Genomic DNA, 16,928 nt, shown 5'->3' on the forward strand with positions numbered 1-16,928 from the left:
ACCCAACGAAGATTGTTAACCAATAACCGTAGTGAAATAAATTCATGTCTTTTCACGATTGATGGGAGCCTTTGATACGAATCACTTTTCTTGGTGAAAGACAATGGTTAGACTCGTTTTCGAATTCGTGCCGGCACTCGTGAAGGGCGTCGAACCGATCTGTATGAGATAAAGGCCACCGATGATCGCCCTTTCGAAGAAATACCACGTGCTTTTCTCTCCCCTAGTCGCAAATTTGTAAAAAGCCGAGGGAACGTGACTTCTTTACTACTTTACGAGCAACCCTTCGCGTCGAGGATCGCGGTAAAATCTCGAAGCGTCGGTGCGAGGAGAATGGAGTCGTTAACGCCTGCCAAACAGAAGTGTTTTTGCACTTGTGCTCATACGGACCCTTTACCTGTGACTTTCGAAGGCGGCAGTCTTTTCTCTTTTTTTCTCTCTTCTTTCTCGTTTTTTTTTTCTTTCCTTTTTTGGAGTCTCTTGCTTTCTTTACTTTCTTTTCTCGCATTCTCTAAAGGCACCTTTTCTTTTTCCCCATTCTCTTGGAAAGAGTCCTTATCGATCTATCGGATCTTTGACACGAGAATATAATTTAACATAAAGAAATGGTACTTGATTCTTGGCAGACCTGTTGTGCGGGTTATAGATTAGAATTTTTGCCGCCTTTAGGACGTCACCATGATGAGAGATAATCTCGTTGGTTTTTGTTATATTCCTCTAGTCGAGTCGTTAATTTCGTATTTAATATTTAAAGGTTACGGATTAAATAATTGCAATTGTTAAGACTCGAAGTACGATACGAGATTTTGATTATCGACATTTCATCGTCCACCGTCGATTCCTTTCTCCGGGATGTTAGTTAGAAATGTTAACTGATGGCCGCAAGGGAGTAACGTAAATGATCGTCCCGCGATCCTCAGCAGAGAAGAAGACAAGACGAAGAGAAAAAGAAACGGGATATGCAGCTGATCGAAAAAGCAAGAAAAAGAGAATTAAATGTCATAGCGTATCGCGATCGAAGCGGTCAGTCGCTTACAATAAAGTAGCCACGCGGTTCGGTCGAAGTAGTTCTATGATTATGGTAATTACGATGTACGATCTCTATACGTGCGACTTAAAGACGGATTTTTATACACATTATTAGATATTCGATTGCATCGAGTCGCTAGCGTGGGCGTTGATACACGAACAATGTTTATTTTATAAAATAAACTACCTAGAAGAGACGAAGAGGAAGAACATTGGTATTACGTAAGCACCACAAACCACACGGCGTGTGTTACAGACGACGCGGTTCTTCCTTCGAGCAATACAGCGCTCCATACGAGTAAAGAAGGACTACTTTTATGAACGAAAATAAAAGAAATCAAATCATTTCTGTAAAATTCTTTAACCTGTTAAACAGGTTAAACCGACGTCTAAGATGAGTTAATTCATTACGAAAATTCACGTGATAAAAGAATAAATAAATCATATATTTTTCACACCTATTAAGAAAACTAATTTATTTACAACCTCCTATCTTCGTCCATGGATAATATTTATTTCATTTTTAATGAAAATAAATTTCATAAAAATATTTTCACTAATGAACAATCTTCTCTACTTAACTAGTAATCTTAACATTAAAGATAGATAAATATTCGAAACAAAGATTAAAAATCATACTTAGTAATATAATTCAAATATATGTAAATAATCGCGTTCTCAAATCAAGATCTTTTTCCTATAAATTAATTGATAAAAATAGCCAGAAGATTATATTGGAACGAAATCAAGAATGTGCTAAATAGTAATTGAAATGAAGATATAGTAATTGAAAAGTTCATAATAAAAGCGCATAGCATATATATACATAAAATAATAAAAGTGTTCGGCGTTGAACAGTTTTTTGTCCGAAAGATGTAGTAGTCTATAATCTGTATCAGAGGTGGGCAACTTTTTCTCTGCTGTGGGTCACACGATCCCCAACATCAATCAATCCGTTCTCTCAATATCTAAGTTCATTAGTCATCCTTCTACGTTTAAAAACAAAATCTATGAAGCTGTGTGCAGCTTACGAGATATCTTCACACTTTATCTATTCTAGAATAGGAATAATTAGAATACAGATATTTTAGCGAAAATAATTATTATAATTATTGATGATAGTAAGAAAAATATAGCATAACATATTTTTACTTTCGAAATATTATCATTAAAAAATTTTAAATACCAATTCTTTTTAACTCTAATGCAGACGAGTGATAAGTGATGCACCAAATTAAATGTCATCAAATATACGATGCATTACTGCAAACGAGCAGTGCAGACGTGCGTCGTGTTTACGTATTATTCTTTCGAAAATTATTTAATGAAATGAATATAAATCTTCCAGATATTTAGATCATTAACATCAAAATTATTCGATAATTTTCGACAAATATTCGTTCAGGATGCTTTCCTTTTTATTTTTGTCACCATAATCTTTGTTCGTAACATTTCAAATTTTGTCATATTTTTTAATTTCTTCAATTAGAAGTTCGATAGCATATTGCGTGGATATAGCGTCGCACTCTTATATGCATTGCTATGTTCAAAATATACGTGCGCTGCAACGCACGTTTGACCAACCGGACGTCACTGTGTGTTACCACTCGTCTGCATCGGCCATTAATATATAAATGTCAATAACGATACAAAACTGATATAAAAAAAAAAGAATAAAATATAGAAACAAAAGGTGTGCAGCTTACGAGACACGGCGATATCAAATAGAGGAGATTATTTTCTCTGATTTTACCGAAGCATACAAATAAAAGCGTGAACTGTATATGGCCCGCGGGCCGTCAGTTGCCCACCTATGATCTATATGAACGAGGAAGAGCTGCGTGAGTACGTGATATGTATAAAAAAAATGGAGGCGTAGCATACGGAAAGGGGAGCACGAAGACTGAATTCTGGTTCATGAAGAACTTTCTTTTTCCATCCCCGGTAGAGAGAAGTGCTTCCGGTTGTGTAACAGGCACCTACACTCACCGTGCCGTACGTTGCATCCCCAGACAGTTGCCCTCTCTATGCTCCTTTTTCTCTTCCTCTTCCTGTCTCTTTCTTTCTTTCTTTATTTCTTTCTCATTTTCTCGATCAGAACCAGGCGTACGCTCTATACGAATATACGCCCACAAAGGATCTCCAGTTTTCGAGCAACTTTTTTTAATGGGTCCCGAATGAGAGAAAGAAGAAAAAAAAAACGAACGCTGCAGCTTGGATCGACAAACGTGTAAAACTTTTCTTTCCTTTCTACTTTTGGGTATATCCTGAAGAATATATAAAGAGTACAGGAAATGTTGCATCCTGGAGAATCGATCGATCGATAAATCGAACGCATGTTCGTAATTACGCGGTCGTGAAATACGCTAATTATCTTAAGTGGAATATCATTCGTTTCTCATCGAAAATAATTGATAGAATATAGAAACGAACTTGGGTTTTTATCATTAATAATTCATTGATAATCGTTATGAATAAATAAAGGTGGAAGGCAATTGAGTTGTTTCTCAAATCTGGGATCTCCGTCGAAAAAGGATGAACGACGATGAACTCAAAGAAAATGCAAGAAGGAACGAAGAGGGTATAAATATAACGCAAGACGTTGCTCGTACGTACTACATATGTATGTATCTACTATGCGCGAAGTGAATGCCATCGTTAAAGCGTACATTGCGTCACACGCAAAGGTCTGCTTTTCTTCATTCGAGGTGCGTGACTGGCGCGACTATAAATTTTTGTCTAAAAGTGGAACGTTTACGGTAACTGACAAATTATAAGGTATCGTTGATTATCGTTTACCGAACTATAATCGATACCTTATCAACGTTATCTTATGCAATTGGTTTATATAATGTAAGTCATAAACGTTTCAACATTATTTCCTGCTAGTTCTTCACTGATTAAAATCTTTAAGAAAGAGCAATATAGATTTCCTCAAATCGAATATATTTTCTCTCGAGCGAATAACGAAAGTTTCTTTTCTTCGAAAGGTCCGAATGACTTCTTGCTTCCTTTTCAAACAACATAATTCGCAAATCTTTTCACGGTTTGTAAGAAACGTCAAGTGGCTGCACAATGACGAAACTACTTCGAGATGGACTGGTAGTTCGTTCTCTATCTCTCTTACTTATTCTTTCTATCTCCCTCCTCAGAAAGGTCGATATCCTTAGAGTAGAAGATCCTGTGGTCAAGCGGTTAAAGGGACGAGGGCTCCAAAGCGGATTATGTCGATTTTCTTGTGGGGCATTGGAGCTTGTACCATTCATGCAGCAACTCTTTCAACGAAACCTTTTCGATTATTGTGTATCTCTAGGAGCTCTTTCGAATTACTTGGATTATCTTGCAAATCAATTTTATTGTGTTTAGTGATCATTGTGTATGTGTTTCTTTTTAATTTGTAATATAAAGTCTAATTTTTAATTTGTAATATGAAGTTTCTGATGTAAAATAAAAGTCAGAAGAAAAAGTATTGTCTTAAAAGCGAAATAAAATTTAAGACTTAAGCATTATAACAATGAATCACTATTTTTTCAAAAACCAAAAAATAAATTATTTGTTTTAATTGAATTAGATAACAAATGGAGAAAATTTCGAGCTCGTTATAAAAATAAACGCCGACATATGAAAACGGCGTTATATATGAAAATATTATATAATATTTCATTAAGTTGTATTATTTCTGTTAATCGAGACTACCGGAATGCAACGCTAAAAATTATAGAATTAATGATTCAATTAATAAATTCAATTATCGATACGACTTTTCTTAGAAAATGTTTGCTGATCTACGACATATGACAAATTATTTTACTTTGTTATTAAATCAATAATTTCAGTTTTAAAAAATACACGGACATTTTCTTATACCGAACACGACATCTACAGCAATTTGATTCTCATCACCGACCGTCAACAATGTAGCTTTCATCGATTATTAAACATATTTTGCAATTATATTATTTAAAAGTATAAGAAAAAAAAGCGCAAATTAAACTAAAAAATAACAAAAAAAGCTATTCTATTTAATCTTCGAAACTATTTAATCTTTTATCAATCATGTATCATTTCCTACGTTGCCGACGAACCATAAAATACAGATATTGTCAAAACAATAAGTACAATCATGCTAGTATGTCGTATGATGCTAAAAAAAATAAACAAATTTGCATAATTATTTAATACAATCATAATAAAATATTTTTGTTACAACATTTCATTATAGTAATGATAATTTATTATGATAAAGAGAATATTTCCTTTTTAGGTAATAAATTTGAATAGAAAAAATTTGTATTCCGAATATAAAAAGAAATTATAAATTTTATCATTTGTTGCCATCATTTTTGCCATACAAATGTGGTTTATATGGACATAAAGCATATGCTGTGTTTAATTAATAATGGATATAGTTTCGGATTTCTTCACGTCTTGAATATTCATGAAATAATGATAACCCGTTTTACCGATTGTATATATGGTAACATTCATCCAGGTGTTCTATATTCATAAAAATAGAACGTTAATGATTAAAAAATTAATACCACAATATTTACAGGAAAAATGCTTTTATTAACAAATGTGAAAGTAATAATAAATTATCATGTCTTACGCGAAGAACAATAAATATAAATCGTGGGATCGCACAAAAGGAATTAACCGTCTAACATAAAATGGTAACATATCTCGTACTCGTTGATGTTCACTCGATGATCCATCGACATTTTCGACAGGAAAGATCAAAAACTTCGATCGGCTATTTTGCTGATCGGATCTAATACATCGAAGTACGTCCAATGTGATGATCGATGATATTCTTCGAGGACATACGAGAAATATTAGTCGATGAGAGGGGAGGAAGTGGAGGTGAGAGCTCATCGAAAGCTGTATTTTGCTTCGATTCGCGTGTCAATTCAGTGTTATTAGCTTCTTTGGTCTAGACGAACGATCGAGACTGGCATTGACGAATGGATCACTTAGCCTTCTTCGTCTAGTAGTTCGATGAGCTGCCTGAAGATGAAGACGACGAAGACGAAGAGGATGAAGAAGAACCAAGCGAACTATACGAGCTTGAACCACTGCTGGGTGAATAATAGCTATATGCTAAATTCTGAGACTCCACTCCATTGGTCGGCGTCCAAACGCGGGAATACGGGCCGGTTCCGTCCCATGTGTTAGCCGGATCGTAGCTCGACGTGGTCGAGGGCATAGGTGGAGCTCCGTATGCGGGAGAAGCCGGTTCCATTGACATACCTAGAGCATTGAAACATATAAATTATTTAGATTACATCCTTCACAAAATTTAACTTTTAATAATATTAATTTCATAAATTCGTAGAATGTTTATTCACGTACCCATAGGCATCATCATGCCACCCTTCTTTAAGAATTGTACGGCAAGGAATCCAACGACCACTAAGATAGCGAGTTTCGAGAGAATTAGAGCTTTCAAAGCTTTCAATCCAATGATAGCCACGAAGATCGGCATAAGTGCTTTTAGTTTCAACTTCAACAGGAGCAAAAAGGGAAGTAGTAACTTTTTCTTAAGTAATCCACGAGCCTGATTGGTAACAACATCGTTGCCTTTAAATTCAATATCAAGATCAGCCAAGCTTCTACTCGGTCTATATTTTAAACTGGCATCGGTGAAGGGTAAGTCCAAGCCATAATCAAAACTCTTGAGATACTTGAAAGTTCTCGCTACGATGGCTTCATCGACGGTATCGAGAGACCTGGCTTCGGTAATGGTACCCAACTTTTCATCTAGGTATCCAAGGACCTCGTGTTTGAGGCAGCTGGACCAAGAATCCGCGGAGATGCAGTGGTTCAGAGAATTCGTTAGGAAGTCCTGACTGGCTATCGTGGATCCTGCCAGTAACAAAATCGATAATATCGCTATCATGATCGTTCGTTCTTTATGTCTCTGTTTTTTTCACACACTCGCTAAGGCACTTTCGACTATTTGTTTCCACTTTATGATAAAAAGGAAAACAAGGAATGGAAGACGATATGTATAAAGATCGATCGTCGACTCGTGCGTACGAACGATCGGCGATCGAACTGCGACTGACGGAGGAGTGGCCCGCCCCTTTTATTTAATTTGCCCCCCGCAAATCTATGTTATTCGGTCGCACATGCCAAGAATCAACGATCGAAGGAAAATTATTCAAATTTCACTGGCATAGACCAGCAGTCCCTATACGTACACGAACTCGCCTACGTTTGTCCAATTGTCTTCGTCTTCGTCGTCGTCGTTGTTTGTCGCTTCGTTGTTTCTCGCGCGCAACGTCGCGTACATCGTACACGATGGCATGCGATACGTACCAGGCGATACACGGGAAACGGAACTTGCCCCTCATCTCTCTCTCTCTCTCTCTCTCTCTCTCTCTCTCTCTCTCTCTCTCTCTCTCTCTTTCTCTTTCTCTTTCTCTTTCTCTTTCTCTCTTTCTCTCTAAGTCTTTTCTTTCATAGTTGCTCTTACTTGGACTCGTTGTACCGACTGACCATAAGCTTCTACGATTACGACGCAAGTCCGGTTTCTTTTTTAGCCATTTCTTCTAAATCCTTCAAAAAAAGTTTTTCTACTTTCGCGTCCTATCCTACTGGAATGGCTTCTCTGCCGATTCGCTCGCGTTTTTGTTCGTGTTTTAACGTATGAGCAAGCACTACGAATTTCATTAGTTCTCTGAATGACTAAGAGAAGTTTATTCGAGAATTCATTGCGTCAAGTGGCATGAATGATCATTCATCGGCTTGAATTTTTCATTCAATAGTAACTCTTTTGAGACAATGATACGAACATGCTTTGTCTGTTTTCGGTTGATAAATTATACGTTCTCGTTCCGTCCAATGCATTTACTATTGTAATACTTTCTATTCGTCGACGTAGGTTTACCTATTTTTCGTTTGATTGTAAATTTGTTTTTATGACATAGTATCTTGTCCATTGTCATTTTTCGTGGACAGAGCAGAGAAAGTGAAGTATGTTGGAAAGTGTCTTTATAATGTGTGGACAACTTTCTCATGCAAATCTAGTTCAAACACATATTTCTTTATCACATTTTGTATCATTTTATATTTAAGTATTATAGCATTTGCAATATTTAAGTATTTTTATTATTATTTATATAATTTATTACAGTATTTAAGTATTTACATTTAGTATCATTTTATATTACTTTATAAAAAGAATACAAAAAATATCAGAAACCTTTCTAGAATCTATACAAATCATATTTCGGTAGGTATGAACATTATTTCACAAAGTATTACAGTTCATTACATAGAAAATATATTTGATAGCATCATTTACATAGTTTATAAAATATTTATATCATTAAAGTAGCCTCACTTCATGAGTACCTTCTATATATTTTAATATAAAAACGTTGAGAGATTTAATGATTTAAATATATTAATCGTATCGTTAATTAATATTATTCATATCCGTATGCCTGGTTAATTTATTATGGTAATAAATTAAAGCAATAAAAAAAACTTAAAAAGTTTTAAAAAGCCCGTATTTTAATCGAGATGTTTTATAAAAATTTTTAATATGTATATTACGTGACAAGAAGTCCGACACATCAAATACCGTTAAATTAATTTACATTAGATTAATATATTCATTAAGGTAGTAAGTAATATCAACACTTGTTGAATAACTTATAAAATTATTTCCAGTTGAACGAAAGAATAAGAATGATATACGAATAGTTATTATTTTATATAATACTTTTTATTTCATTTAATAAATTTTGTATATAGCATTCATAAAAGAAGGTAGATCAAAATATTAGAAATAACGTAAGGTGAATTGCGATAATAATAATAATTTATTTATAAATAAAACATAGAAATAGGAAGGTAGCTATTTTACAAAAGTCGAGACATCAGATTTTTTTCTTATAATTTCTTTTACGATTGTGCGTATCCCGAATAGGCGAGATTTTGAGCAAATTGCGAGGTAGCGTCCTGTTCTTGATCCTGGAAAGATCTGTATTGCGTCTGATATTCCCAAGGACCGTGCGCGGAGATCGGTGCTGCATGACCTTCTGCTGCGATCTTTTTACAAAGTTGGAAGATCGCCATGCCGACGGAGACGATGAAACTGAAGAACGAAAGTTGAAGAGCGTTCCACGCTTTAAGTCCGAGAACTCCGATGGCGAGAGGGATGAGAGTCATGGCCTTCAATAGGACGAATACGAGAATCGGGATGACAACTTTCTTCAGCTTCGATTTGCGAGCTTCTTCGGCAGCACGACCCTGACCGAACTGGACGTCGAAAGTAATCCTGTCATCTTCGATGTTTCGCGAGCTAACTTTAACGGTCGAGTCAAGGGGTAGCTTGAAGGTTACGTCGTGGGTAGTTAAATAGGATTGGACGTTGTCGAGGAAGGATCCTTCGCCGCGAGCAGATACTTCTTCGACGGGATACGAGTTACGAGTTACCTCCACGGACTCGGATACCTGCATGAAAAAAAAAAAAAAAATAGAAAAAGAATGAAATTAAAGGTATAAATTAATCGATGGATTATCGAAAAGAATGAAGTTTTGCTTTACCTTGAAGTTATCCTTGCGGAAGAGTTGATCTAGAAGGTTGAGAACCTTGAACTTCATGCAGGATACCTCGTCGTTTTTCTGTGCACATTCATTCTTGGTTTGATCGACCATCTGGTCCAAATTGGTACCCTTCCAGAGTTCATTTTTCGCTGGCTGAGCCACGGCCAATGCGATGAACGAACATAGGACGAAGAACTTCATGATGACGGAAGGGATCGTTGTTTCTTCCTGTCTCGTATATATCCCAAGGAAGAAGATAATGAAATGGCTCGCGTTCGTTCTCGTCCTCGAACTGTCCAAGGAAGACGTTGATACCACGACTGATGCCAATGGGTTGGGCATGTCGCTATTTATACGAAGGCCTATCGTCGAATCGTAACATCGACAAGTCCAGGATGCACAGTGCGTACGTACGCTCACGAACCCCCTACCAATCCACCGGCATGACCACGAATTTTCTTTTCGTTCAGTATGGTCTTCGATTATCGAGGCCTCGGCTTCAATCGTGACTAGCATTAATAATTACCGAGGATTCTCCTCTCTATGGACTTTGTCGATAATATAACGATATACGAACGATCGAAGAACTTGCCGATATAAAGTCGTCTGGCCAATGGGTCAGGCCCATTTTTTGTACACGAAACACGCCATGGAATCTCACCTATTAAAAGCCGTCAATTTGCTTTCTATCAACGATCATACCTAGTTAATGAAATTTGGCCCGGAATTTGATTTTCTTACCGACAGTCCGTCGGCCGACTGCCTAATTACGATTTGTCTCTAAACCCTTTCGATACGTGATTTACAAACGAACTTTGGATTTATAACGAAAGTTTTCTCCTCTACGTGATGACATTCGAATTTCGTATTGGTATGCTGTTTTAATTAATGTCACGAAAGAACGTGTTTTTAATTTTGTCTTTATCTTTATCCATTTTTACTTGTAATATTGAACATCAAGTAGCGCGATAATTATCATTAATTTTATAATTCTCAATAAATTATTCTACTCAATGGTCCCTGTATATATATATATATATATATAATTTTTATTAATTAGTCATTAAATATCCAAAGTGATAGCAGTTCATTTTAAACAGAATAATTGAGGACAGAAGTATAATTAGACTTACGTATGTAAGGGTAGGAAAGTCTCGTGTGTCTTTCTATGAAAACACCGTTGTAATATCGGCATTGAACGATCATCTATTCTTGCCACGAACCAACTTTCCACGCGTCTGCTCCGTTAACGACGTTCCTTTCCCTCCGCTACCGCGACAATCCGTCATAGGCGTTAATTTCACCCCTATGAGACATAATTAAAACATCTCTTCACGTCGCTCACGCGAAGAACTAGAGAAAGAGAGAGATAGAAGGATAGACTATCGGAAATGCAAGTCGCGCGTGAGTTTCTCGTAAGAGAATGTCGAGAAAGAGAGACTTTTGTTTCTCTCTTTCTCTCTTTCTTCGTCTTTTATTTCTATTTCTTCCTTTTTTCCCTCTTTAACGTTACGACAATGAGGTGGTAATTGGAATTTCGGGTCATCGTTTACATATGCATCCAATTGAGATATTGGAACGAATTCCGATCGATGTGTTTTCCCTGAGGTTCGTCAAAATGCTATCGTTGTATCCAGCACACGGTTTTATGCACTTGGCGTTAGTAGAAAGCGAAAAATACACTCCAAAGAAGGTTGATTCTACGATACAAACAATTTTTATTTAAAACTTTATGTCAAAATAGGTGTAAAGTAACTTTCTATATTTTTCTTGGATTTAATTACCATTTATTCTTAATTCGTAAAACTATTCACTCTGCATACTCTGTCGCACGTTTCTTTCATAGAAAGGTCAATCATACAATATTTTAGGAGTATAAGTTTAAAGGGATAAGAACTTTCCTGACCAAAAGAAAGCTTTCGCTAACAATCGGAATGAAGTGATTTCGCTTTCTCATTTCACTTATTCTCGAATATATATACATACATACCTACGAATATAGATACGTAAACATTACAAAAGAGAGTACTTCTACTTTGTTCTAAATAACGATACGGTAAGGTAGAAATAAGAGTTTCGATTAAAAGGATTCGATGAAAAAATGTAAAATTTTTTATTTAACATAAATAAAACGTAGTTGAGTAGCATGAATAAATATTAAATAAACGATCTAACGAGATAAGGAAAGTGAGTTCCTACTTCCTGTAGGCTCTGTATGGTCCATGGGCTGAAGTATCCCAGTGAGGTGGATGTTCTACGGGAGGATGTCCATAATGAACAACTTCATAAGCAACCTTAGGCTTGGTTAATTTGAATATCATCATTGCACCGCTCAAAACCATTGATAGAAGACCGAGAGTAAGAGCCTTCCAGGTCTTCATTGCGATCAAAGCGAGTGCAAGGGGTACTAATGCGGTGGCCTTGAACTTGAGACCCAAGAGGAAAGGAATCATCACTTTCTTTACGAAACCACGCCCTGAAAATTCATGAAATTTTATTTTAACGATTATTTTCAGTTTTCAGTCGCTACTTCCAAATATGAACAAATATTTTTTACCTTGTCCATTGGAGGAATCACTGAGTGGGACGCTAAGATACTTTGGTACACTTTCAACCAAAGATCTCGGTACGATGTTCGATCCAACAATTGCTTCTGGTAGTTTAGCCTCGAGAGTATGACTGGATAAATAAGCATCCACTTTTTCGAGCATCAAAGATCTAAGAAGTTCTCTTCTGGCTGGATCAGCGATGTCGTATTTCGTAGGATAATATTCTTCGGGGTTTTCTTCAGGAGCTTCTCGTGACTTAACTATCGCCAAATCTTCCGTAATCGCAAGTCTTTCTTGCTTAACAGCATCGCTGAGATAAGACAAGATCTTTGGCTTCACGCAGGACAACATAGAGTCACTATCAACACATCTGAAAAAATAAAGTGAGCTTAAAGTATCTTAAAAAATAACAGTTAACATAAGGTTACAAGAGTTATAAGGTTATAAGTTTATAAAAGGAAAAAAAAGAGACATTTTTTCTAACTCTCTCTAATTTTAAAGAGCAAGAATAGACGTTTCTCACTGACTTACCTAGAATAAATATTATTTAGAACTTCTGTCGTAGTGGCAACATTTTGTGCTCCTGCGAGAGCGGCAAGTAGGGCTATAGAAGCAAGTGTGATCACGATCCTCATGGCTGATACTACCGATTCGCGAGACTAAACACCGAATGCCACTTCGAACGAAGACAACGCGGTTTTATAGCCGATGAACGCACACGCACGGACAATGAATTTTGATCAGGAACGTGTTGCCGGCCGAAAGGAAAGAAGAAAGCCTCATTATCTAGGGTGCCGATGTTTTCACGGCTCGATGTTCCTTCCCTCCGGAATATTTTTTTGATTTCGACATCTACAACCCGTTTCAATTTCATTTCGGTAACGCAGCTCGATGATGTTTCTTGTGTTTCGTTACCTTTGCCAAAGAGACGAGCACTAATCTCTTTCATAAACAGTAATAGTTTATTCAAGTTACGATTTTACATTTGCAATAACCGTCTATCTTGGATACTCGAGTATCTTTTCCATTAATCGTCCAATTTAATAACGAAATTTATGTTTAAGCTTATCAGAAGCAGTCGCACGAAATTTATTGTCGACCAGTTAACATAAAACAAGCTATGAAACTATTTTAGTACCAGTGTTGCTTGATTCATTACTTTATCGTAAGTATAGTAAGCTGATATACCGAAGCGATCCATGGTTTTTAGTACTATTAAGATTGGTATAATTTATTCTACTTTTCTCTGTTCTGCTTTTCTATTAAAATCAGACTTTTTTTTTTACGGTTTCCTGCATTGAAAGATCGAATATATATTTCAGAGATATGGATATTAAATTTTTGCAGATACTTCAAGTATTTTAAATCATTCTGGGATGAAATATAATAAGACAAATATTTTTAAATGATTTATTGTACAAAATAGAAGCAATATGTATAGTTTTTCGTTTAGGATCTTTATAAGATGAACTAATTAACATCATACAACACATTGAACGAACGAAGCTTGAAGATGTTGAGATTTATTGAATGAAGCTACAAAAACAGTGAATATGGCATCCGAATACGTAGGTATTAATCGGTTTAATAATTACTTAAATCAAATAAATAAAACTTTAGGAAAATAATTAAAGAAATAAATACCTAATAATATAATTTACTACAGATTTTATATATATACTATAGAATCACATATATATCCTGGTAATATTTAATGCGTGTGCGATATTTTATCAAGGCTAAGTATTTTAATTTACACATTTAAAAATGAAATTAATTATAATCAGCATTGACAAAATTTTAAATACCTCGGGATATCGCTATGTAACAGGTTCGTTTAGGTACATCGAATATAAATTCTAAGATTCGGTAGCAACAGATATTAAGAAAATATAGTATTTTTACATCAATATTTTCGCACTTAACATTATCATGGCAATATTGCTAGAAGATTAAACAATCACATTGAAGAACACGCACTTCACTAGCACGTCACTTCACGGAAGCTAATAAGGAGGCACGCATGGTTTCTTGCACGGATTATCTAATTACCGCTAGATTCATGCATCATAAAAATCTTCTCTAAGAATTAAACGGAATTTATTCGGTATTTATGTGACAGGGGTATGTCCGTACACAGTCGCCTCGATCTTGACCTATTCTCGCTGCGTTTAAGTATTTATGAAACTTTTGACTGGAAGCACTCTCCAACGTGCCACGTTTGAGTTCATGCGGATCTCTGAAAGCAAGCATTGACAGATGTTTAAAATTATCATATGAATTATGATCGTATTTGAACTACAACATAGAAAGGAAAACATCGTTTCTTAATACATTTCCAATTTCTTTTGGCACAAGTTAAGAAAAATGATAAAGATAACTAGAGTTAAAGAAGAAAATATAAATGTTAAGAAGCGACGTCTCAGCAAACGTGATTCTTCGCCAATCTCGATGACCTGATTATCCCAATTTCGAGTGAAGGCAATTACTACCTTCTCTTTATGATACCCTCATAACAACAACTGAATCAATTGAATAAAATCTGTATATATACCTGGATAATTCGTTCGAGACTAGATTACTATGAGGTGAGTAAATGGATGGATTTTTGTACATGCTGCAGACGAGTCTCTCTCGGCAAGATTCATCAAAAAATCTTAATTGAACAAAAATCTCTTCGAGACGACTTATTATCGGCCCGTAATATTCATCGTCATAAATCTGTGTAGCTGTCAATGACGGGACGATGGAATTCTTTAAAGTTGTAACTGCTTTAGTTATCCTTGGTATCGTGACCTGTCTAACGTTTTGCTGATTTAGAAACCCATAAGGATTCTTTATGTTCTTGTTCTTTATTGCTGGCTTTACTGGAGCAGTCGATAGAACGTTGACAGGCTTAACGGAAGTAGCTACGCCATTGGGTTCGACGACACGTCGATTGTATTTATCATCAAGGTATCCCGAGTAGGCCAAATTGTGTGCGTGAGCTGAAATCGAAGCAGGATACTTGTCGTGGTAAGAAGGTGAAACAACAGGTCTGGCGTTTGGTGCATATTGAGAAAGACCATAAGGACCATTGTAAGTCATTCCTGTAGGATATCCTGAAACTGGAGCAACAACTGGTGCTGGTAATACACCAGGAGCTGGTTGAATACCAGAAATGTGTTTATTTGCATCCTCGTATAAATCGTCGTATGGCTCGATACCCCATTCTCTCAATTCCTCCACGTCTTTGCGATATTGAATGTGTGGATGGGTGTAATCATAACCATTAAAGTCATCCTCGTGATGATTATGGTGATCGTAATAAGTTGGTACCGGTACCGGAACAGGAACATGATGATGATGATGAGCGATCTAATAGGAAAATAAATAGTTTATTGGATACAATAATATATTTTATAGAGTGATAAATAATGATACGAAATTGCCTTGCCTGATGATGATGATGATGATATTTCGTCCCATAAGACGTATAAAAACTCGAGCACAGCTTAAAGATATGTGCGAACGGTGGAATGAAAAAGAGCAATAATTTTAAAAATAGTTTCTTTGCAGCACCCACTCCAAACAAGAAAGGTATTACAAATAAGAACTTCACTTTGATTAACTTGATCAGCAGTAAGAGAGCTAGAAAACTCAATAGCAATTTGTTTTGTATGAATTTTTCTGAAACAAAGTATGCCAATGTTATGTTTGCATCTGACGTAACAATTATCTACGTTATATGTATTGTATGTAACACTATCGTCTTACTTATTTTCTTAAACAATCTTCCATGAGTACTGACATCGCCTTGGGCAAAATCTAATCTAACAAGTGCACCAGTATCGTCGATTTGACGTGGGCTAATCTTCATTATAGTTCCTTCGAAGAAAAGTTTTGGCAGTTGAATCTCGTAATCTCTGGTAGCCAAGAATTTCATTGCTTTCTGTCGAAGTGCATCCGTTATTTCTTCCAATGGAAATTTACGCGTTTCATCTAACGTTTTACCACGTCTTCTCATACCATTTACATTGGTCTGCTCTTCATCGTTATCATCTTTCAATACGCAATCTTTTTTCGTTGACCCATCGACAAGATTTTCATCGATGTTCTTCTGATCATTTTCTATCATACACGAGCCATAATCTAAATTATTTTTCGTAAGCGTCAAACCATTGAATACCGTAATATTGTTCCTATCACTGAAAGCACCATCCAGATAAGTGTAAGCATTTTTTTGAATACACGAGAACGTTAGTTTCTTGTCACAATCCTTTAACAAACCACGCCAAAGTTCATTATCCGTTGCATTTATAGAAACTAACTCGTTGACGTGAAATATCTTAGCGAGGGAATAGAAGTTGAATAATTCCGATCTTGACAAGTCGATTAATGCGAAAAAGGTAACGAACCAGATAACTTTTTCCAACATAATTGGTTTTCTAATCTGCATTCTTAAACTTATTACCTATTATCGACGATAAGATTATATTCTTTTACACAACATGGAAACTAAAATCTGATCTCGATAAGGACTACACTCTATCACGAAACTCTTTGGTTTTCGTATTGTAATATTTCTCTAGTTTCTTGAATATTCAATATAAAAGAAATACGTCAGTGTTCAAGTAAATCTTCGAATTTATGTGTAGTTTTATTAGAAAATTACGAATAGAATTACACCACCGAGAATAGTCTAGCATCGCACACTGTCGACAGAGGTCTTCACGTTTCATCGCAGACGAGGATCGGCACGCTCGTTGACATGCTTATCACTTTCGACACATATCTACTTGCCTGTTTTGG

The 16,928-nt window shown here is 35.8% G+C and overlaps 4 protein-coding genes across 4 annotated transcripts; all 4 read right to left on the minus strand.

Moving 5' to 3' along the window:
* Positions 1-5,670: 5,670 nt before the first annotated feature.
* Positions 5,671-6,928, minus strand: LOC122637776. Its single transcript, XM_043830127.1, has 2 exons — positions 6,382-6,928; positions 5,671-6,279 (listed from the first exon to the last, which is right to left on the minus strand). Exons 1-2 carry the CDS (start codon positions 6,926-6,928, stop codon positions 6,017-6,019), a joined length of 810 nt encoding a protein of 269 aa, XP_043686062.1. The 3' UTR covers positions 5,671-6,016.
* Positions 6,929-8,838: 1,910 nt separating this feature from the next.
* Positions 8,839-9,893, minus strand: LOC122637670. The gene is made up of 2 exons (XM_043829964.1): positions 9,589-9,893; positions 8,839-9,495 (listed from the first exon to the last, which is right to left on the minus strand). The coding sequence occupies exons 1-2, from the start codon at positions 9,787-9,789 to the stop codon at positions 8,944-8,946; spliced, it is 753 nt and encodes a 250-aa protein (XP_043685899.1). The 5' UTR covers positions 9,790-9,893; the 3' UTR covers positions 8,839-8,943.
* A 1,833-nt stretch (positions 9,894-11,726) lies between these two features.
* On the minus strand, positions 11,727-12,772 carry LOC122627338. Its single transcript, XM_043808418.1, has 3 exons — positions 12,669-12,772; positions 12,146-12,507; positions 11,727-12,064 (listed from the first exon to the last, which is right to left on the minus strand). Exons 1-3 carry the CDS (start codon positions 12,770-12,772, stop codon positions 11,784-11,786), a joined length of 747 nt encoding a protein of 248 aa, XP_043664353.1. The 3' UTR covers positions 11,727-11,783.
* Positions 12,773-14,237: 1,465 nt separating this feature from the next.
* LOC122627340 lies at positions 14,238-16,575 on the minus strand. The gene is made up of 4 exons (XM_043808419.1): positions 15,894-16,575; positions 15,574-15,806; positions 14,692-15,494; positions 14,238-14,376 (listed from the first exon to the last, which is right to left on the minus strand). Exons 1-4 carry the CDS (start codon positions 16,573-16,575, stop codon positions 14,238-14,240), a joined length of 1,857 nt encoding a protein of 618 aa, XP_043664354.1.
* Positions 16,576-16,928: the final 353 nt, after the last annotated feature.

This window comes from Vespula pensylvanica, chromosome 2 (genome assembly GCF_014466175.1).
Source record: "Vespula pensylvanica isolate Volc-1 chromosome 2, ASM1446617v1, whole genome shotgun sequence".
Taxonomy (NCBI): Eukaryota; Metazoa; Arthropoda; class Insecta; order Hymenoptera; family Vespidae; genus Vespula; species Vespula pensylvanica.